The following is a 23,202-nucleotide window of genomic DNA, read 5'->3' as shown; positions in this document are numbered from 1 at the left end:
ACATGCATAAGGATACAGACATATATTCTTACCAAATAATTTACCTTTTCTCTCTTCAAGCATTCACGACTTACAAATTATTGAGCACCTCAAAAAGTGTTGTTGTCTAGACCGACGATCACCTATGTATACACACATATAAAATAATATGTTATATATTAAAACATTTAACTACTAAATTCTCAAATAAGCACTTTAACATCATTTAATTCGTAATTTAATAATACAAGTTTTATACCATGCCAAAATTTATATTATGTTCATTTAAATATATAATATCGGTAGTATATATAAATTTGTATTGAAATAATAAATTAACAACGAGATGTCACAGTAAAAATTTAGCCATGAAATGACACAAAAATTATGATTAATTAACTTCAATAAACATGATAAAATTACGCGTGTGCGGGTTGAATTATGTTTCTGTGTGTATTCTCATTTTGAAATTATTTTTCTCATATAATAATTAATAAAAAATTATGATAAAGTAACTCTAATAAACATTATAACAAATTAAATTTACTACTTAAAATAAATTGTTGGTACGTATTTATTTTAAGATTATTTTTATTACATAATAATTGATGTATATATATTATTATTTAATTAATAAATTTTTAAAAAATTATACATAACACCCGAACTCTCGCGCAAGGGTATTTGACTAGCCTAACTACCGGTCAATTTATTCAACTATAAATTTGGTTATCGGTTTTTATAGCACTACATTTGGTATTATTATGATATTTGATTATTGTACCTTCATAAAATTCATTGTGTTCCTAACTTTAAAACCTTTTTAATTTTTTTCGTTTTGCACTTGTTAAAAGTGAATTGATCATTGAACCTGATCACATTACGTAAGGAAAAATTAAAAAAAACCTATAAATATTTTTTATAAATTAAGTATTTATATAATTAATTTAAATTATTGAAATTTTATTTTATTTTATTTAAAAAAGAAATAAATGGTTTGTGTTGATTGTATTATCCAATTGGACTGATAAAATAAGCCCAACTTCTTAATGGGCTCTGTTTCTTTTACTTTTTTCCAACAAGGCCCAGTGATATAAAAATAAAAAATGAACTCCTAAAGAAAAGCGCGCCAACAAACCATTTGAAAATTCTCAAATCTAAAGCCACCTGCCTGTTCGATATTGGAAACGACAGCCAATCATTGTTCCAGAAGTTAAGGAGTCTCCCGGGTTGACTTCCTTGACATCATTATACCCGTGCTAGCAATTGGTCTGTCAGGAACAATTACATCACAGCAGGTACTAAGAACGAGCAACGATTCTCTCATTTTTCGTTATCCATTTCTCATATTCTTCCTCGAACTGAAACTCTGCCAACAAGAAAATGGAGAAGAAACTTCGGTCTTCTCTTCAATCTTCTGCGGAAGACTTTATCTCTTCAGTCACGAAGCTCAGCATTAAGACCTCAAAGCCCGCCATTAAAAACCTAATCCATGGCATAAAGCCCTCTTCGGACATTTCGTCCTCTCTCCCGCTCGCCCTGCACCGCTCCGTATCTCAGTTCATCGTCTCCTTACTAAACCTTGGAGAAGATTCCTCCCCTCCTCGTTCACCTGCCAACTCCCCTCCCGTCAAGCGCCTCCGAAGATCCTCACGCCAGTCCCGCAAATCCAAACCCGAACCCGGAGAACAAAGCGGAGAGTCCAACTTCGCTGGAAGGAAGCAACAAATTCTCGATTCCCTCAAAGTTCTTGGCTGCATAGAAATATTCTGTGTTTCTCATCCTAAAAACGCGTTTTCACCGCCTGAGTTGCTGCCCTCCGTTCAATCGCTGCACGATAATTTGATTGTCTTCGAGTCGGATCCGGTATTGTCAAATGAGATTGCGAGCTTATGCGAGGAATGGTGGAAGAGGGATCTACCGGGTAGGGAAACTTTGATATCTCAGTCGTTACCCTTCCTGCTGTCGCGGTCACTCACGTTGAAGAAGAAAGTGGACGTGCACAGGGTTTATACGCTCCGTGATGCATTCGCTTTGTTTGATTTCGAGGACGAGAGCATCGAGGACCTGAAAATGTTGCTGATGCGGTGTGTAATATCGCCTCTATATATGAAGACGGATGATGGGAGGAGGTTCGTGGCGTTCGCCTTTGGGCTGAGCCGACAGCTGTTGAAGGAGGCATTGGCAATGATAAAGGCGCAGATCCCCTTCGGTAGGAAGTCGGTGCTGGAGGGTTACGGGGAAATTCTATTCAGGGCTTGGAAATGGGTGGAAGGAGACCTTAGGGGAGAGATAGAGGATGGGTTCTTGCAGAGCCTTGTTGAGGGTGCGATACATGCAAGTTCTGCTGCGTTTGCGGCATCTGTTAGGAGGGTTTTGGGAGGGTTTATCACTCAGCGTACCACTGATGGGGTTGAGAAACTTATCTTTCGGCTTGCTGAACCCGTGATATTCCGGTCTCTGCAGGTACTGTCCTCATTCGTCAAGCCTTAAAGTCGAAGAATATGATCATTTTTATGTAGTTTTAATGTGTTTGTGGCTATTCACGTTTCTTGATAAACATTAGAATTGTTAGTATTTTCCCAATCATAATTTTGATTAGCCGCAAGGTCAGTGAAAGACTGTAAACTAGTGAAAGGAGATGAAGGTAGCTGATACTTCGTTCATGCGTGTTGACAATATCTTTAGCCGTCTTGACTTTTAATTGATTAATATTTAAGATAGTTATCTTTGTCTACTCATCTTCTCGGCTTTTGATTTTTATTATTGCTGAGAAATGGGAAACAGAAGGCAAATTTTTTGTGTGCTTACAAACTGACAAACATGCTTGAAGAATTACCGTATTCGTAAATTTAACAAAAAAGCATGCAGTTGTAGATGCTAACCTGATTGTTGAAACTTAACTATGACCCTGTGTTTTGCCTTGGGTTATAACACTTGGGAAACAAATGGATAAAAGCTCCAGTCTCTGGACCATAAACTTAACTACGAGTTTGTTGAAATTGCTGTTCGCAATTCTGTTAGCTCATCTAAACATGCAGTCCTATTAACGCATTTGCATACATTTTGAACATCTTCATCAAAGCCCTACATAATGCAGGTTGGTATTTCTGCAGGTTGCAAATTCAAATGTACGTCAAAATGCATTGCATTTGCTCTTAGATTTGTTCCCTCTTGAAGATCCTGATGCCACAAAAGAAGTGAAAGATACACTTCTTGATAGACAGTTCTTCCTCTTGGAGAGATTACTCCGCGATGATTGTCCAGATGTGAGACTAGTTGCAGTGGAAGGTGGTTGTCGTGTTCTCCATCTATTTTGGGAAATTATTCCTTCAGCAACTATAACAAAGATCATTACAAAAATCTTTTATGAAATGTCACGTGATAGGTGCAACGAAGTTAGGGTTTCTACTCTGAATGGCATTGTTTACTTGCTTGGTAATCCTCAATCGCACGAAATTCTTAAAGTGCTGCTGCCAAGGTTGGGCCATTTGATGCTGGATAGTTCTATCTCCATACGGGTTGCTCTCGCAGATCTTCTCCTCGTTCTTAGGGATATAAGAAATTTCCAATTTAACAAGGTAAATAAAATTTCAAAAGTTTTAGTGTGCATTAGTAATAGCTAATTGTCATCCTTTCATATACCGTGAAATGTTAAATTGTTCTTTGTTTTCTGCTGCAGGTTGTGGGGTATGATGTTTTATTATCTACACTTGCAAATGACCAGCCTCAGGTTGCTCAGAAAATTACTAGATTGCTCATGCCATCATACTTTCCCTCGAGGGTGACTACTGAAGAGGCATGCAATCGGTGTGTTACACTTCTAAAGAGGAATCCGATGGCTGGTGCAAGGTTTTGTGAGTTTGCTCTATTGGAAGGGGCATCTCATAAATCTCTTGTAGAACTTGTCAGAGTATTTGTAGATTTAGTTTTGTTGAATGATAAGCTGGAGGTGGACCAAATTGAGGGTTTTATAATTGCTATTGCTGGCCTTTGCAAAGCTCTAGCAAGTGAGTCTAGTTGTGGGAATACCCTTAAAGAGTTGTTTACTGGTGAAAATATTAAGTCCTTGTTTGCTGCTGCATCTACTTCACGTGCTCGCTCATCTGTACTTGATATCATTGGCACCACTTCTCTAGATAATGCTACTGGGATTCTTGAAAATTGCATGGCCCTGGTAGCCAATTGTAGTGGCTTGCTAGAAAATGACGAAAGGCAAGTTGAAGTGAGGTCCGCCCATAAGTTATTGCTATCTTGTAATGCCTTTGATGACATGCTTGGAACTTTATTAAGGCTTTTGCAGAAAGCTGCCTATCGTTGTCATATTAAGTTTGGCACAGAAATAAACAAGCAAAGAATTTCTTCTGCAAAAAGAAAGAACTGCAAATTGTCTAGTAATTTTTCTGCTAAATGGAAACACTTTAGCAAGAAAGCAGCATCCACTTTTGAAGAAGATTATGCAACTGTTGTGGGAATAGCTTGGCAAATAAAAGATTTGCTTATATCTGAGGATACTCGGAAGGCCACATTAGGTCCTCAAACTCTAGAACTTTTCCTTGCTCTAAAGGCTGTTTCAGAGGCCAGTATTGTGCAGTCCATGCAATATGAATATATGGATGCATATCCTGTATTAGCATACACGGCCCTTGCCTTGCATATGACTCTTCAGAATCTAAGCAGCACAAATGACTCTGGTGGTGAGAAGAATGATAGAAATTATTCATCAAGGCCACTTTCAGAGGCGAGTGCTGTTCTTCAGCTATTTTAATAAATTCCTTTTCTTTACAGTATTTTTACTTAAGGCTTAGTTACTGTTGCATCTATCTTAGTCTTATACACATTTGAAATACTCTTTGAGTTTCATTTTAAATACTGCAGTTTGTTGAAATGATATGCTGATCTTAATTACTACGCTGAAACGATTGGTGGAGCGTTATATTATTTGTTTGAGCTCTTGAAGTTAAATCAATCTGGAAAAAAGATCTTGTCTCTGGACCTAATTCTAATTATATGGAGTACTTTCTTAACGTTCTTGTAGGAACTCACATTGATCTAATGTCAATCTTTCCCAGAGGTTGATCAAGTTTGTTGGATCTTAATTACTTCGTTCTATTAGCAGTTTTTGTATCACAGCCTTGGTGGGAATATGAATTCTATAAGATTATCTTCCCTCTGTCTCACCTTTGCCCCTGCCCATCCCTTCAATCTCTAGAAATTTATAGTTCCTTTTAATATCAATGGTGCTCTCAATCCAATTCTGGTTAACCAGCTTACTGAGGATCTTCCAAGTTCCAAACCATATAAGTAATCAAATTTGATCTATTTGAATTTTCTTAAGGGCCATTGCAGCACTCCTCTAAAAGTTTAGTTTCCCATGTGTCACTATTTACTTCTGAATCTTCTCCTTTTCAATGTGTTATTTAGGAAAGATTAGTAATTGGACAGTCAACATTTTCCCTGTTTTAAAACAAAATTTTGCAGACACTCGTGGAGCAGGCAATGGATCACTTGCTTGGTTGTACCGAGAAGCTGTTTGCAGCTGACTACTCAGGAATTTGTGGTGAATCATGTCCAAGATCTAATCAGGATAACATTAAGATATCTAATCGTCACAGAAAAAAGCATCAGGAGCCCCTAAGAGATGCTCTGCACTCAGGAAATGACGGTAAGTCTTTGTTAAGAGGCCACTACCTCATAGGTAGTAAATTGCATTCAGATTAATAGTTTGCAGAAGTAAGTTGGTATATCCTGTATACTCTTGTTCTCCCTTTGCTTAATTTAGCTTTCTTCCCTGTTCTTGCCATTGTACTCTGTTATTTGCGTGAAAGAAGTCTATGTCGTGCATAGTGCATAGTTAAATGGTTATTTTGAATAATTAGATTTAGGGGAACTGTGTTGCTGGATTTGGTTTCAGGATCACTGGAAGGCTTTGTCATCTATTGACATTTAACATTGGCATAGGCATTTGAATGTGTATGATCTGAAGTATCAATTGCTGAACCTGAACCTTATTGTATACATTTGGAACACTGCTGTAATTAAAATATAACAAAATTTAGTCTTCAAAAAGCTAGTCAAAAAAGTTTAGTTGATATATAAGATGTGAAGCTATGAAGGGACTTTCACAATTGAACTGTGTTATCCACTTGGTGGTCTAACACCTGATTTATTTCAAATTCAGCTAATGTTAATTGTAATATCAGAGACTACAAAAGTAATTTTGTTCTTAATGACTTACATGTAACTTTTTTCTGAATGATAAGTTCCCATAATTTATCGGGTTTGACATGGTCCCATATTTTCCTGCAGAACATGTCTGGGTCATTATCATAATTGAATACTAGTTGCTAACTTTTTTTCCTCTCATGCAGGGTGCGACTACAGTGAACAAAGAAAGATTGTTAGGACGGTGAAGATACTAACAGCAATTCTCAAGTTCATAGTTGACTCCACCATAGTGGGTTTTGTTTCTCACCTTCGTCAAAAATGCTTAAAGTTCACATCTGCCTATTTGCATTATCACATCTCCACTTTAGGGAGACAACCTGGTGATAAATTGCGGTTTAAGGAGGAGGATTTGAAGGACATTGCTACGTGCCTCAAGAGCTCGTTCAGTTATGCAGCAAAGTTCCTTAACGTAGTACTTACAGATACCAGTGAAACTTCATCACCTCCAGTTGAAGTTTTTGACGTTGCAAATGACCTGCTTGATCTGATCACATCAATTGAACTATCTTTGGGCGCTACTTATGCATCGCACCTTGTTGCTGTAGCTAACTCATGGCTTCCTGATCTGATTCTCGCATTAGGATCTCTTAGTATGTTCAGGCAGACTGAAGTGGAAGAGATGTCCCTATATGCAACTGATCACATAAAGTTCCACTTTCCGTTATGGCCTTTACGTCTGGCAAAGTTCGAGCTTCATAAAATGAGTGAAGTTATCCTGGAAGAGGATGACAAAATTTTGGAACCTGAGAAACTTCCAGAGTTTAGAAAACTTATGGGAGTGATGGTTTCATTGCTAAAAGGAAATCCTCACATACTGGATGCAGTAGGGTCACTTCTTTTGATTTGCTCGGATGTTGGTCTAGAAAGGAAGGATTTTGGGTTAGTGCTGGGTCTGCTACAGTTCCTCTGTGTGCAGCTGGTTGGACAAGAAGACAAGCAGTGGAACGGGCTTGATAAGATGCTGGTGTGTCTTCCAGACATATATCCTCGTATAGAACAAGAAATTGCTGAACGAAACGAAGATGACGATGAAAGGAAGAAATTGTGTTTTGCAAGAGAATTGCTGGAACCTGTTTGGATGTATCATGTATATGAAACTGAGAGATTTACCATGATGGACGAATAGATGGTATTGAAACTTTAGTTTAGAAGTTCAATTATATTGTTGAGCTTGGGGAAGGAAAATATGGAAAAGATTAACAACTTTTGTTTTTCTTACATATATATATATATGTATATATATGGAAATGTAAATAAATTTCTTTTTGACAGCAGATGTACCTACTATTGTACATGAGTTGGAATTCGTGGGTTTTTTTTTTTTTAAGGATATTTAGACACCATTTGTTATATAACATTTTTTTAATCTCTAATTGTCAGGATCTAGAGACATCAACATAATTATAGAACAGAACTGAGAAGAAAAAAAAGAGAGATTTCCATATATATGTGGAACAAAACTTACAAAATTTAAGGAACCTTGTTCTCATCCTACAGTTACCAATCCAGAATAATGCTTGAAATTTTTTTAGCATTAATTAGACAACGCAGAAGAAAGTGTATGTGAAAGACAGTAAAAAGATCCCAAGTTGTTGATGCTTCTTTTTCATGATAATTCTACCCTGACTGTTAGTGTTTCTTCACTTCACAAATCTACCATTTTAAGGAGGTGTCTCAGAAGCTTCTGTACCTGAGCTTAGGCATCATCTTAAGGGTACTTCAGAAAGATAGTCCTCCTGGCTCTTTTCTATGCCGGAAACATCTTCAAAATAGCAGAAATTGGCATGCCCAAGAAGCCAACGAAGACACTCGCGAACCACTGTGAGGAAGTAAGAGGTGATGTGTTTGCAAATGTGCCCAGGAACTCAATGATTATGATCTGGAACAACACTGTGCAGCCGAGAACACCCACAAACACATAGTTATCTAAGATTCCTCTAAAGACATTGATTTCCTCCATCTCACGTGAGCTTATTTCATTGAAGATCTGCAGAGCACAGTCAACCACATCAGTCTAGTTCAAAGCAAAAGTGTCATGCTGCGCCATAGATATGTATCGCATGCATACAATCATATGCGTGCATCTAAAAGGATAGTTCTCTTCAGCATTTAAACATATATTGCATGGTACTTGAAACATTCTCTGAAAGATCTGAGAAGAAGTTACCTGACAGAAAACGAAGGAGTTGAAGATAAGTGTGTTCAAGATCAGATCAGAATCGGGTCCATCAAGACCAAAGTATGCCTTTCCTTTTGCCTGAAGACACCATATGATGATAAACTGATAAAGAGATTGTCCTAAGATATTCCTCCACATGGCATTGCTGATAAAATTTCCTCTCCTTCCAACAGGAGAGCGCTTCATCAGTTCATCATTTGGAGGTTCTGTTGCTAACGCAAGTGCTCCCAGAGTATCCATAATCATATTGACCCACAATAACTGAACAGCTGTGAGAGGAGCACTTCCTGAATGATGGTGCAAATGCATTAGCAAAAATGGTCAAAACATTAGATAAGTAAAACGAACCATTAGCAAAATATTTAGTCTTACCTGTGAGACAGGCTGAAGAGAAGTTAACAATCAATGCAACCACATTTACTGTTAGCTGGAACTGTACAAACTTTTGAATGTTTATGTAAACGGAACGTCCCCACTTGGCCACAGTTGCAATTGTGGTGAAATTGTCATCCAGAATGATAACATCAGCACTCTCCTTAGCCACCTGATGTTTTCAAAAAGAAATTAGTTGATAAAGCATTCGCAATGACTTCCAACTCATATTCTTTCATTGGATATGATCAGTCGATCAAACATTATTCTAGCACATTTAAACTCCTCGATCTCACTATGAACTTACAGAAACTGCTCTCTGTATCCCTGCAGACAACCCCAACTAATCCAACAAGTTCTGTTTCCGTAGCCAAGGTTTTTATTAAAAAAAATTCTCATTCTGATGTATCTGAACATAATTTTATCTTAGAATTTCTTTTTGTACATCACAAGAATAAATCGTGTTGACAGTAAGGACATAGGCAAAACACCGAAGTCTTTTGATATGATCTTACAAGGGTTGACATGCAAGATAGAGAAGTAAATGTTTGGAAAAGAAAATCCCAACTGAGTAGTCAACAGGTTTTTCACTTAATGACACTTCAAGTTTACAATCATACAATATAATGAGCTCACGACCATATAAGGAATGATGCACCTCAAAAGCATAAAAGCAGACTCACCTCAGTTCCAGCAATGCCCATTGCAAGTCCAATATCTGCTTCATGAAGTGCAGGAGCATCATTAGTTCCATCACCAGTCACTGCAACAACTTCATCAAAGGTTGTTCGCAAGTGCTTTACGAGAGTATGCTTATCCATTGGGGCAGATCGAGCCATCACCTACAGATAGAATAAAAAATGTTCAGACAGAAGGAAGATGAATATGATACTAAAAATGATAAAATAATGCTGCAGTAAATAGAAATTTAAAAGCACCTGAATCTTAGGAATTAATTCAAGCAATTGCTCTTGAGTCTTCTCTCGGAAATCTGGACCTTCAATAGCAATACCATCATCAGTGAGAATCCCGCATTCCCTAGCTATAGCTTTTGCAGTATTTATGTTATCTCCTGTAACCATCCGCACGGTGATACCAGCTGCACGGCAGACTGCTACAGATTCTTTGACACCAGGACGAACAGGGTCTTTTATACCCACAATTCCTATACATGTATACCCTGAAAGAGGAATAGGATCTTCTGGAGAGAATCCATTCTTCAGGTCCATATATGCAAGACAAAGAGTTCGAAGAGCCTCACTTGCAAACTGATTGATGGTAACATTTAGATGGTTCAAGGATACTTCATCAAGGGGAACAACCTCACCATTTGAAATAAGCACCTTATCACAAGCAGCCAAAACTATTTCCGAAGCACCTTTGCAGTGGGCTCGTAGACCTCCTTCCGGGAGCTCCAGTACCACCCCCATCCTTTTCTTTGTAGAGTTGAAAGGCTCAACTTTAATAATTTTGTATGCTTGTCTCTCAGCCAAGAAATCTCCACCAAGAGACAGTCCAAACTCTAGTATAGCAGTCTCTGTGGGTGTTCCCAGAATCTCAAGTTTCTCGTCTTTGTTAACCACAACTTCACCCCCAGTGTTATTGAATATTGATTGCAGCAGAATTTTTCGAGCAGAATCTGAGATTTCAAAACTCAAGTTTGGACCTTTATTTTCTACTTCCTTGATATCCATGCAAATGCAGGATTTTACCACCGTCATGTGATTGGTTGTTAAAGTCCCAGTTTTGTCACTGCAAATACTAGTTGCTGATCCCATAGTCTCACAAGCTGCAAGGTGCCGGACAAGAGCTTTGTCATTCATCATCTTCTTCATGGCAAAGGCAAGACTAAGAGTGACAGCCAATGGAAGACCTTCTGGAACTGCAACAACAACAATTGTAACTGCAATAGCAAAATACTCCAACAACTGTAGTGCCTCATCCCCAGCCCAGCTCCAATGAGTCCCCTCTTGCAGTTTCCGGGTAAATAATCCTTGCACCAAAACGGCAAAAGTCACAACAGCAAAGAAAAGGCCTATCTTCCCAATAATGGTTGCAACTCCGTTCAATTTCACCTGCAACGGAGTTTCATCATCACCCCCTTCACTAAGAGTTGCCATCAATTTCCCCCACTGAGTCCTCATCCCAACAGTGGTGACCATCATCTTGCATGACCCATCTTGAACCTTGGTTCCAGAAAGCAGAAAAGGATTTTCAGCATTCACCATTACCGGTTCACTCTCACCCGTCAAACTTGATTCATCAATAACCACAGAAAACCCTGAAACAAAAAGCCCATCTGCAGGAACTTGATCTCCAATTGCAAGATGAACAATGTCACCAGGAAGCAAATCATATATGGACATTTTCTGCCTGAATCCATTTCTTGTGACCTGAATAGTAATCTTCTTTTTCTCCTTGTCCAAATCCTTGAACTGTAAGGATTGGCGGTAATCACTTGTTGCAGTCACAAACACAACCAAGAGGATACTTGCAACAATACCAAGACCATCATGAGCTCCCTTTGGCCATCCTTCCATTGCTAGGCCAACGATGAGAGATACAAAAGCACACACACCAAGGATCATAAGAGTCATGTCATGAAGAGCTTCCCAAACAAACACCCAAAAGCTTCTAGATTCAGTCTCAGCAAACTTGTTGATTCCAAAAACCTCTTGCCTGCGATGGAATAGATCCCCTTCTGTTGTAAGCCCGCTTGTCGTTGACGCGGAAAGCTTTTTTGCAATTCCGGACACTCCATCATGAAACTTTAGTTTCTTTACATCATGGCCTTCAACTATGGATCCTAGCTCATCCGCACATATATCAAATCCAGCAGCTTTGACTTCCTCTGGTACTTTATAGTCACTTGGAGATACACCTGCAGAAATTTAGAGATGAGTTGTCAGAAAGAATCTTGGTAATGCACAAAAATAAAGTCCATCTGAAATCTAAAGAATCTGACCTTGGATGAACTGAAATGCAGCTTTTGATACAAGAACTGCAATCCTCAACTTCTCCTGCAACACACCAGGCGCAAGGGAAGTAAGTTCCATATACTAACTACCAAGTTGACATTCATGGCAGAAACTAACATACCCACTTTAAAATCAACTCAGAGAATACCAAATTAAGCTCTGGTTAGCCAAAGGAAAAAATTGTTATTGTTTCCGATTGGTAAAAAGTAAGAGCAAAATTTGAAAACGAACAAAAGAAGGGGAAAATTTTTCTTAAGATTTCAATCTTGTTGGGAGTAAAATAATATATCAATAGCTACTTTTTAGCTCACCTTTCAACAAATCTCGACAAAGTAAAGTAAATATAAACCACAGAAGTCGTCAAATACAGATTTGTGCAATGAAACAAGAAGATGACCTGATTGGTTCGGCGCATAGCAGCGGCTTCGTAACGCTTTGATAGATTTGCAGTGAATCGAAACCTCCGCTTTGGGTTCTTCACCACTCCACAAAGATTCCTCCATTTCTGCAACACTTCCTCGGAGGAGTGCTTAGGCTTCACTCCTCCAAAATTCTCATTCAAGTAACTCTCCATCACCACCTTCCCTCTGGATCCAAACCCTCCAGTTTTTCTCCTCCTGCTTATCCTCTTTCTTCTTCTTATTATTATTTTTTTTCCTTTCTAAATAAGTACCTAAAAAAGTAGCGTTTTCTCCATTGAGAACAAGCGTGTTATATCAGAACAACGAAGGAAAAGATCAGAAGGCGCGAAGACAGTAGGAGGAAGCTTCAGGAATCCAAGAAGGAAGCTACAGAGCAAATGTAAACCAGAAAAAGACGAAAAAGACGCTTTGAGATTTCGGTGTTTGTTTATTCTACCTTTCTCGGTCTATTAACTGCATGTTTGCGGGTTGGTAGTGAATGCAAGAGAATCGAAAAGGAGTGGAGGCTGAGAAGAAAGAGAAGAAGCCTGCGATGATCCGAGGTGAGCTCCCGTTAGCGGACTTCTTTCTCTGCTTTTCCCGTTTAATTTGAAGAAGAAGAGAACGAGTTATTCGGGTCAAAGTCAATTTTTAATGGCTCCCTTCAATTATTTATTTCACTAATTAATTTCCATAAAAGTTTTTTAAAGGAAGTAATTACTGTTGTTTTTTTTTAAATGTAAAATTTACGTTGATATCTAAATCATCATAACATAAAATAATCATATAAAACTGTTACATAAATTAACATTATATTTTCTTCTAAATACTTTACTGTATAAAATAATTAAATTCTTATTATCAAGAGAAAAACGTCACGTGAAAAATTCATTACGCGCATCGTACGCGGTGTCCTAGAAAAAAAATTGACCAATAAAAAATTAACGACCACTTTATTTTTATTTTATTATTTAGAAACCTTGTTGACATGTTTCCAACCTAGGAAACTGCTCTCTTGTTCCAACCAAACCAAGAATAGTTGGATCACTGGGTCAAGTCCGATGACTTGAGACTTAGTGGGTCGTTGGGGCCCATGGGCAGTTTCCACACATTATGGGCCTATTTTCTAATAACAATTAGAAACAGGTACAGAATGCGATTTGTTTATTTTCATGCCCCTTCTGTTAATAAAAATATAGTTCTCTAATTGCGAGAGTTATGGAGAGCCCTTGGAAGGCTTTGAGCTTGTTTGGAATCTCGGATCGCGCCGTATTATCCCGGATACGGATAGTAACATTATTGTTTAATTACCGAACAACGTGATTAATAATGAGACGGTTGTCATAAATACTAACTCCAACCTGCTATTAGTATTTGACTTATAAAAAATTGAATTGTAAAAATACAACATACATATCGAAAAAAGTAACAGAGGTGTCGATTACCTGATATTTGATCTTCGTGAGGACATCGTTGGTGTTTCTTGGACCAAACTATATAACATTCGTATATCGTATTTTTCATTAGTTGTATTGATTTTTTATTATTTACATGCCGTTCTCTTGTAGCTACAATTTTTTTTTTAAATTATTTGTTTTATTTACTTATTATTTAAAGTATAACATAAATTTTAATAAAAAATTAAATATTATTTAAAATAAAGTAATTTAAATTAATAATTCATTTTTATCCCATTAATCCAATCTAAAAAATAATAATTAATTGCCTCCCGGGTTAAATTACCTCACGCGATCTTAAAAGAATACAAATGCGTACTACAAATGTAATGATTTAATTATTAAAATTTATGTACTTGTTATGAAAATTAAAAAATTAAACCTCGTTCACATGTATTATAGACTTGATTTAACGAAATATATAATTTAAAATTATGATATTTTTAAACGAAATAAATAATTTATAGTAAAAAATTCAATTAAGTTTTTTCAAACTATAAATCATACGAGGCAGTTCACAACACGAATTTTCCAGCCTAGCTTTGCAGTACATCAACACTCGTAATTCTACAATCAAGAAAGTCAATGATCATGCCATGGACGACATCAAATAATTGACCCACGAATCAGGAACCAATCAAAAGAAATCAACGGTCTATAACAGTCTGTTACTGATCAAACGTCACAGCCGATAATCACACCCCACTTTTGGGCCAGTTTTTAATCCTCACTTCGGCCACCAAACAACCCCTTCCATTCTCATTTCTCTTTTCCACCGCTTGCTCTCTCCGAAACCTCCACAGATCTCTCTCTCTCTCTCTCTGCAAACATGAGCAAGGGACCGGGACTGTTCGCCGATATCGGCAAAAAGGCTAAAGGTAATTGCTGATCTCTCTCGTTCTCATTTTCCGGTGCTATTGGTTTCGGGATTTTGGGGTGTGTCGATGTAAACGCACGTGCTCGTGAACTGATTTGCTCTAACTGTTAACTTTTTGGTATATGTAGATCTTCTCACGAGAGATTACAGCTCAGATCAGAAATTCGTTGTCACGACTTACAGTGATTCAGGAGTGGTACGTACAGAAATCTAATTCTTCATAGTTTGGAGGTAGTAAAAATGGATGATATAATGCTTGTCAGTTAATGTTTCATTTGAGTGGGGGAGGAAATTGCAGTAACATAGATCATTAATCATTAGTTTAGTTTCTTAGCTAGGAAAGAAAACATCAATACTAGCTTTCTTTTTTTTTTTTTTTTTTTTTTCTGGGGGGAGGGGGATTAATGTCGTGGTTCCAAGATTTTGGGCTCCATTTCGTAGTCATTTGCTTTTGGTCATTGAGTTGATGCTGCTTTGTTAATTGTGACTGAATCTGGGTGCATTACTTATTGTCAGTTCCGCAATGAGAGGTCTGTAATTTTTTAGATTTAGAATATGAAGAAAGACGTTAATTTGGATATGAATTCTTGTGTATTTTTTATATTTAGAATATGAAAAAAGACTTTAGCTTGGAAATGAATTCATATTTTTTCTTTTCCAGAATTCATGTTTTCCAACTCCAAACCGTAGTCTAAACTAGAGTTATTTTAGGAGAATGAGTAATCTTGAAAAAAATATACAGATGTTTTCATGAAATTTACCAACAATATTTGTTATACGATACTTTTTACCTGTGTTTCTTTCTCTTTTAAATGCTTTCGTTTTCAAGAAAAACCTTGCTTATTCATAATGGTGAGGTCCATATGAGCATTAGAAAGTCATATAGGTTGAAAGAGGTAGGGAATAACTTATTTGAAATTCAGATGCATTACTGGTTGGATAAAATACTTTCTTAAACCAAAAGAAAAGAAAATTAGTGAGATGGTTTATTATCATGAAAAAAAGAGCAATGAAGAGCAGTTTGGGGGAAAGTAAGGCATTTTTGAGAACAATGGAGAGAGCAAGTAGAATTTTAATATAGTCCATGATTTCTGGGTTAAGGTAGTTGTCTTCTAATAATTTTGGTTCATGTTCTCTTTTATCTGGTGAGAGGTTGGATCCTTCTATTTGTCATTAATTCTCATTTTTGTTTCTATTGGTAATATTAGCTGAATGTTGTATTTTGTGCAACACTTCTTTTGTTGAGCATGCATGCCCAACCTTTCTGAATTCTACTTTAGGATGTTGCAGTTGGACTAGGACAATTGCAATGTATTTTTTTGGGTTTGTATTATATATGTTGCTTGGGTCAGGAACCATTCTTGGTAGGCCATCAAAGTAAGAAAATATTATAAATTAGCATGCTTAGAACTATATCATACAGTCAAGACTAAACACTGTGGTTGGAAATCTGTTGTAGTAGTAAACCACCATATTTGGGCCATTTTTTAATCATAATCTTTTATTTGTTTCTTTCTTTATCCAGGCCCTCACATCCACAGTTCTAAAGAAAGGAGGGCTTTCAACAGGAGATGTTGCTGCCCAGTACAAATACAAGAAAACTGTTTTTGATGTCAAAGTTGACACAGAATCCAATGTGAGACTTGTTCCTTATAAAAATTATTTATCAGTGAATTGAGCTGTTTGTATAAGCACCTGATATGCCACTCTGTTTTAATAGATTTCAACAACTGTCACATTAACTGAGCTCCTTCCATCCACAAAGACTGTTGCTTCGTTCAAAGTACCTGATTATAACTCTGGCAAGGTATTAACTTCATTGTTCCTTGGCCTTAAGTTGTTGCATAATGTTTAATGCCTTAATGATTAAAAAACAATTTCTTTTCAACCACAGCTGGAGGTTCAGTATTTTCACGATCATGCAACATTCACTACAGCAGTAGCTCTGAATCAAACCCCGGCCATTGATTTCTCAGCCACCATTGGTACGCCAACTATTGCATTTGGTGCAGAAGCAGGATATGATACTACTTCTGGCAATTTTACAAAATACACTGCTGGCATTAGTGTGACAAAACCAGATTCATGTGCTTCAATACTTTTGTAAGCCGTTGCAAGACAACTCTAAATGGATTTAAATTCAAAGAGAGTAGTATTTTGGTGCTGTGTTCTGATTTTTTTTTCTTGACTGACTTACAGGGGTGACAAAGGAGACACCATTAGAGCATCATACGTGCATAATCTGGACACATTAAAGAGAAGTGCTGCTGTGGGAGAGATCACAAGGAGGTTTTCCACAAATGAGAACACTTTTACAGTTGGCGGGTTGTATGCTGTTGATCCCCTAACAACCGTGAAAGCTAAGCTAAACAATCATGGAAAGCTTGGGGCCTTGCTGCAGCATGAGGTTATTCCAAAATCATTGGTGACAATTTCTGGGGAGATTGACACCAAGGCATTGGACAAAAATCCCCGTTTTGGTTTGGCCATTGCTCTCAAGCCCTAAGCAGCTTCTGTTTTCAATGGTTGCATGGTTGGGTAACGATAAATTTTAAAGTCATTTTTTTTTTGGAGGCACTTGAAAGGGGCTGTCAATAAGCAGTTCCACAGATGTTTGTTTCTAGATTTCAGTGGCTGTGGAAGGATATGTTTTTGTCGAATAGGCCTTACAACTGACTCTTTTCTTTGCATTTTCCTTTATCATTTTGAGGTGTTATAGCGTCTACTTAACCCCGAAAGTGGAGGCAATTCATCATTTTGACAGGGAGCAATATTTGTTAGTTTCCCATTTTATTATTCTTGTTTTTAGCAGTGTTTCAGCCCTGGATTTGCTTGAATGCTTTGTGCTTGTCCACCTCCTGAAAGCAACTTCAATTTATAAACCTTTTGGTTGTCATGCAAGCATAAGAATAGATAATTGGACCCTGATCTATAAAGGGAAATCAATTAGTTCGTTTGAGAATGATTTTATCATGCTGTCATTTGCTATTATTTTCATGTATATAAACAGGAATCAGAGTTTTCAATTGGAGGAACATTTTCTTCAATTTCCATTTCATATCCTTGTGCAAGTCGACTACTTGAATTAGCTTCACAATAGCCACGACAAATTTTGATAACCGTAGCTTGTTTTCGGTAGGAAAAGGGCAAATGGAAAAACACCCAATATGAATTGGAAGTACAGCAGTCTGATTCTACCGTAATGCTATTATGAGATTAGCATTAAAATTAATTATTAGAAATTTCTTCCCTCATCTCTTCTTGAAAAAAATTGTAGAATTTAAAATGTAATAATCACATTTATGAATACTTGTATTCTTGACACAATTCTTTTACTATGCGATACTCTATAACTTCATACTACTATACTAGAAGTCCAACATGTTGCAAAGGAAGAAAGAAACCAAGAATAACTTACCCAAAACATTTCTCAAGTGAAAGGAATTAAGACATTTGGCATCAATGGGTGGTACCATAACCCATTTTGAATCTGTCAGTAATCAGCACCATTTATATATTCACCTCAGCAGAAATTTGAATGCTATGACATGGAGGCAGGATTGGTTGGAAACCAAGTACAGACGGCATTCAGTGATAGCTAGAATGATTGCACCCATTGCAAACCAATGGCAGAATTCAAGTTTGGCTATCAGGAGAGAAATCAACCATTGTGTCATTATCAATGCAAACAGAAATGGTTGATTTGCTCCAAACATAGCCGGAGTTAGAGATGAAACACTTAATCCTAGCTCAATAAAGTGAAAGCACTGAATAGCGTTAATGCAAGAAGGGTGTGACACATAAATTAAAATCTTTAAACCCAGAAAGCGTGCATAAAGATGGAACCCTTTGAGTAAGCTTATGAATCGGTTCAAGTAACTCCCATTATGCAACCATACATAGAGCTCGAAATATCTACAGACTTCTAAATATCAAAATTTCCTATTATTTTCATGTTAAGGCAAACATGGTCTTCCCAAAAAGTAGAAGGAAGAATACAGACCTCAAGAACCAGCAGAAATGGCAACATAGAGAAACCCATAAGATCGAAAAGGCAAAAAAAAAACAAAAACTATAAGCATAAGCTTCAAAATATAGCATTAAAACGTCACAAAATCCATGAAGGTCGTTAAACCCCAGGTAAAACTTCCAGATCCAATACACAAAATAACACAGTAAAACTAAAACGAAGCAAAAATAACCCATTACTCGAATTGTTGTCCTCCATATCAAAAGCATCCTAGAAAATAAACATAACAAGTAATAATCAATGAAAACCTCAAAAGGCGGAGCGGGGGAAGATCAATCGACGCTCTGCATAATATCCTCAGCAGTGAACTTGGTGCCCTTGTCTTTGTCGGCGGCAGCGCGTCCCTTTGCCTTCCTATCGAGCAAAGACTTGCGGTCCTTGTCGAGTCTGAGTTTGGTGATGACGACCTTCGAAGGGCAAATACCGACGTTGACAGTGGATCCGTTCACCTTCTCTCTGGTTATGCGCTCGATGTGGATGACCCACTTGCGTCTGTAGACCTGGACGACCTTGCCCTCTCGACCTTTATATGTCCCGCGAACGACCTGCACCTCGTCGTCCTTGCGCACCGGCATCGACCGGACGTTGTACTTCTGTCGGAGGTCACCAGAGAGAGGCGCGCTCATCAGAACACGGCGCACGCTCGAAGGGGCCGTGAAATGGGCCTTCCTGTTCTTCCGGCGGGAAGAGCTTACGCGAGGGTTGTACTTCATTCTTGCTGTCCGCCGCTGCCTTTCTTCTCTCCCTCTCCCTCTCTGCGTGTGACAGTGGATTCTAGGGTTAAAGTTGATTGAATAATGTATAGAGGGTGATCAGACCGAACGGTGTCGTTTGATTGAGAAATTAGGGTTTTGTTCGGTGGCTGTGGGCTTTTTTCCGTCACACCCTGAAAGGCCTAATTTCTGTTAAATGCATTTTTTTTTCCAATAAGTTTTGGGCTTTGTTAATTGAACTGGATTTTCACAGCTTATTCTGGTATTCAAATGGAAATATATCCAATCTGATTTTATATTGAATTAAATTAAAAAAAAATTGTCACAATACATAAAAACTAATTGAACATGAACATGAATATAAAATCAAATCAAATATATATATATAATAGATTAAATTTAGTTGATGATTATGGTAGACAGTACCCATAAAAGTCCAAATCAGATTTCCTAAATCTGTATCAAAATACAGTTTTGATGGAGAAGGAAGGTTAAAGGGATTGAATTGAGCAGAAGGTTAAAGGGATATAGCATTTAAGAGGCATCACATGTCACCATTAATGCCATCACCAATTTATAACCCCATCAGAGAATTTCTCACCCCTTTCAAAAGAAAAAAAAAAAAAAAAAAACCCTCCTCCCTCAATTTACTACTACAACTCCCTAGAAAAAATCAAATTCTGATCTCCCAAACAGATTTTACAGAGGAAAAGATTTTTTTAAAGAGAAAATCAATGAAGGGTTCTTGGAGGAACTTGGGTGTGGTGGATACTATCTATGAAGAGGATGAGTACTCATCTTCCTCTCCTTCTCTCTCCCGGAGTCTCTGCTCCTCTCCTGATCATACTCCTGATCTCCATTGCAGAGTTGAAGAATGGTATGTCTCTCTCTCTCTCCATGTATATATACAAATATGTATGAAGCTTGAATTTTGCACTTTAAAAACATGAAATCTTGGCATTGGGTTTACATGGGTTCTTGGATGGAATTACTTAAAGACCTTGGTGAACAACCAGTTGCTACAGTAGATTTGCAAGAAACATGAATTCTCCAGTCTCAATAATTAACTTCTGAAACTTAGTTTTATATCACATTTATTCTTGAAAAAGATTAAAAAATTTAAAACTTAATAAAATTCTTACTCCCATAACTATTATATATAAATTCCTTGATAATGTTTTATTATCATTAATTTGTGGTTAATCAGGTCATTAGCGACCGGGCATGAACCAGATGTGTTAATACATGTTCAAGAAACAAGTTTTCGTCTCCACAAGGTAATTTACCAGTCTATAACTCATCAAAAGTTCAACGGCGTAGGATGTTTTTGTGTAAATATGTGTGTGTGTGTGTGTATATACACATATACAGATATAACTCCATTATAATAGACCATATGGTATAAGAAGGGAATTTCGTCATATACAAATTTTAGTTCTGTTCAATTTCCTGAATTTTGGGTCATCAAGTTTATGTTATTAGACATAATTTTCCATTAGTTACATAATAAAATCCTATATAAAACATAGTTCGTGTTCAAGATCTGTTTGGGGCACGAATTAAGGAATGAGATTGGCGAGATCTTTGTATATATTTGTTAATTGTAAAGTCTTAATTGCTCATAATTAAAAGAAACGTTTCGGTCAGCTTTTAATGTGCATGATAAATGCCTATTAAAAATTCCTTCTTCGTACAATCCTTTCGATCCCCATATTAAACATTCTCATGTTAAATGTGATTATGGTGACAGGAAATTAATGCAATTAAATTTTTTTTAAATTATTTCAAACATAGTTGTAAACTAAGAGTTAATTTAAATATTATTAAAAATTAATAAAAAAGTGGCTCTGAAATCTTATAGTAAAAAATACATAATGTTAAATAAAATATTTTAAAAATATACAAATTAAATTACTATAAACATCTTATTAGTAACATAATTCTGCATGGCCTTTCTTTAACGTTATAAAAATTTCATTTATTTATTTATTTTTTTTCACCAGGATCTTCTGTCAAAACGGAGCATTTATTTGAAACGGCAGTTATCAGCACTCTCCGAGTTAACCCTCTCGCCGCCGTTAAACATAACGGCCGCCGCGTTCTCCCTCGTCGCTGACTTTTGCTACGGGACGGACATTACCATTACGCCGTTCAACCTCGCCGCTCTCAGGGTCGCGGCGGAGTTGCTCCAGATGACCGAGACCAAAGGTGACGGCGAGGAGAATCTGAAGCAGGTGACTGAAGACTACTTCAATGGTTTGGTCACCGTTAACCAAGACTTCGCGTTGATGGTTCTCCGTTCGTGCCTTGTTTTGCTCCCCGAGGCCGAAACGACGGCGTCTTTGGTTGGCAGGTGCATCGAGGCGTTAAGCCTGACGGAATACGGTGACGCCATTGACAGTTTTGTTGACGACGTTATGACGTTGCGACCCGAGGATTTCAGAATCGTAGCCGAGTCCATGAATTGCAGGTTTTCGTGCCATGATTTGCTGTATCGGATCGTTGACATTTACATGAAGGTAATCCACTCGAACTCTGACCATTGACCTATTTTAGGAATTTCATTACTTATCAGCCACGTGTCCGTAGAGCATTGGTTGAAAGAAATCAAACAAAATCTGTCGTGCAGAATTGTATCATTTTCTTAATTGACAGGAACAAAATGGGAAGAAGATAAGTGAAGAACAGAGGACGAAGATATGCAACTCCATAGATTGCGTCAAGCTCTCGCCGGATTCCTTAGTCCACGCCGTCCAAAACCCTCGAATGCCGGTCAGGTTCATAGTCAGAGCCATGTTAGCCGAGCAACTCAACACCCGCCTCTCCATCTGCTCCGCCGCCAGCAACCATAGACAACACCTCTCACTGACCGAAGGACAACATCACCGCACCAGCAGCAGAGACCCCTTAACCCTCGGCGCTATCCTCCAACGCGACTCCGCACTGCGCCAAGCTGCGCAGCTCAAGGCTGTAATGGAGGCCACAAGCTCCCGTATAGCAAACCTGGAGAAGGAGCTGGATACCATGAGAAAACTCTTGCGTGAATCTTCAGAGCTCGAAAGGAGTAATCACAACGCTAGTTGTGTTGTGGGTCAATCTAGAAGTGTGTTGGATTCGGGTCGGTCAGCGAGCTTCCACTACGCTGCGAGGAACAAGGTAGAGAAAGGAGAGCGAGGGTCGAGTTCTTTATTAAGTGTGACGTTTGGCCGAGAGCACAGAGCCGAGAGATCAGCCACAATAATGTCGCCATTAACAGAGAGGTCAAGCTGCAGAGAGAGCCCAAGAGGGAAGATGAATATTGGGAAGATGTTGTTTAGAGGGTTGAAGTATGCGTTTGGGGTATCAAAGCAATACAAACACAGCGGCACTGAGCAGAAAAAGGAGGAGATTGCCGACTGTTATAAGGTTGATGATAAGGTGAGAATTGCAGACGGTGTTGAGTTCGATTATGAACTTGAGGATTTTATTGGGCTTAAACATGATATACCTGCATACTTGAAGAGCCGACCTCTACGATGATTATTGACTATTTTTTTTTAAGATTAATTTTTTTTTTTAAAGTGGAAAATGCCAATTAAATTAGTTTTGATTGACTCTTGTATTTATTATGTTTTTGTATTACATTTTACCCAATTAAAATAGTGTTATTATTACAATTGACTTCATTAATTCGATCTAATGTGTCATTATTTAATTTAAAACAATTACATTTTTTATTGTATAATTAATAAATTTAATATTTATTATTTTTATTGAATAAATAATTTATTTTTAATAAAAATCAAATCATAATTGACGTGTGTAATTTATTATTTTCTTTTTTCCTTAAAGTTTATGGTCCTTGTAAAAAAATGAGCATTCAACCGATGATGCTTACTAATTCGGAATTAGATTACACCTATTGAATCCTATCCAAAATTTTATTTTACATACATGATAATCCTTGACTTTAACTTCCCTTCTCTTAAGTCTCATATGCCCTCTCGTC

General features: G+C 37.4%; 5 protein-coding genes across 5 annotated transcripts; 3 read left to right on the top strand and 2 right to left on the bottom strand.

Moving 5' to 3' along the window:
* Window positions 1-1,358: 1,358 nt before the first annotated feature.
* Window positions 1,359-7,575, top strand: HEB1 (ARM repeat superfamily protein). The gene is made up of 5 exons (XM_022052536.2): window positions 1,359-2,445; window positions 3,096-3,560; window positions 3,662-4,720; window positions 5,461-5,644; window positions 6,351-7,575. Exons 1-5 carry the CDS (start codon window positions 1,363-1,365, stop codon window positions 7,331-7,333), a joined length of 3,774 nt encoding a protein of 1,257 aa, XP_021908228.1. The 5' UTR covers window positions 1,359-1,362; the 3' UTR covers window positions 7,334-7,575.
* Window positions 7,576-7,622: 47 nt separating this feature from the next.
* Window positions 7,623-12,770, bottom strand: ACA2 (calcium ATPase 2). The gene is made up of 7 exons (XM_088217271.1): window positions 12,134-12,770; window positions 11,724-11,778; window positions 9,697-11,639; window positions 9,442-9,600; window positions 8,759-8,930; window positions 8,375-8,673; window positions 7,623-8,194 (listed from the first exon to the last, which is right to left on the bottom strand). The coding sequence occupies exons 1-7, from the start codon at window positions 12,308-12,310 to the stop codon at window positions 7,955-7,957; spliced, it is 3,045 nt and encodes a 1,014-aa protein (XP_088073397.1). The 5' UTR covers window positions 12,311-12,770; the 3' UTR covers window positions 7,623-7,954.
* A 1,543-nt stretch (window positions 12,771-14,313) lies between these two features.
* LOC110822499 (mitochondrial outer membrane protein porin 2-like) lies at window positions 14,314-17,267 on the top strand. The gene is made up of 6 exons (XM_088217268.1): window positions 14,314-14,472; window positions 14,600-14,667; window positions 15,997-16,107; window positions 16,192-16,278; window positions 16,366-16,574; window positions 16,671-17,267. The coding sequence occupies exons 1-6, from the start codon at window positions 14,424-14,426 to the stop codon at window positions 16,975-16,977; spliced, it is 831 nt and encodes a 276-aa protein (XP_088073394.1). The 5' UTR covers window positions 14,314-14,423; the 3' UTR covers window positions 16,978-17,267.
* Window positions 17,268-18,546: 1,279 nt separating this feature from the next.
* Window positions 18,547-19,290, bottom strand: LOC148266188 (large ribosomal subunit protein uL24z). Its single transcript, XM_088217269.1, has one exon. The coding sequence runs from the start codon at window positions 19,212-19,214 to the stop codon at window positions 18,774-18,776; it is 441 nt and encodes a 146-aa protein (XP_088073395.1). The 5' UTR covers window positions 19,215-19,290; the 3' UTR covers window positions 18,547-18,773.
* A 495-nt stretch (window positions 19,291-19,785) lies between these two features.
* LOC110822319 (Phototropic-responsive NPH3 family protein) lies at window positions 19,786-22,888 on the top strand. Its single transcript, XM_022052405.2, has 4 exons — window positions 19,786-20,091; window positions 20,422-20,491; window positions 21,218-21,733; window positions 21,870-22,888. The coding sequence occupies exons 1-4, from the start codon at window positions 19,949-19,951 to the stop codon at window positions 22,731-22,733; spliced, it is 1,593 nt and encodes a 530-aa protein (XP_021908097.2). The 5' UTR covers window positions 19,786-19,948; the 3' UTR covers window positions 22,734-22,888.
* The last annotated feature ends 314 nt before the right edge of the window (window positions 22,889-23,202 follow it).

This window comes from Carica papaya, chromosome 4 (assembly GCF_054855325.1).
Source record: "Carica papaya isolate Zhongbai chromosome 4, ASM5485532v1, whole genome shotgun sequence".
Taxonomy (NCBI): domain Eukaryota; kingdom Viridiplantae; phylum Streptophyta; class Magnoliopsida; order Brassicales; family Caricaceae; genus Carica; species Carica papaya.
Note: the sequence above shows the minus strand (reverse complement) of the source record. Positions and strands in the feature narration are given on the sequence as shown.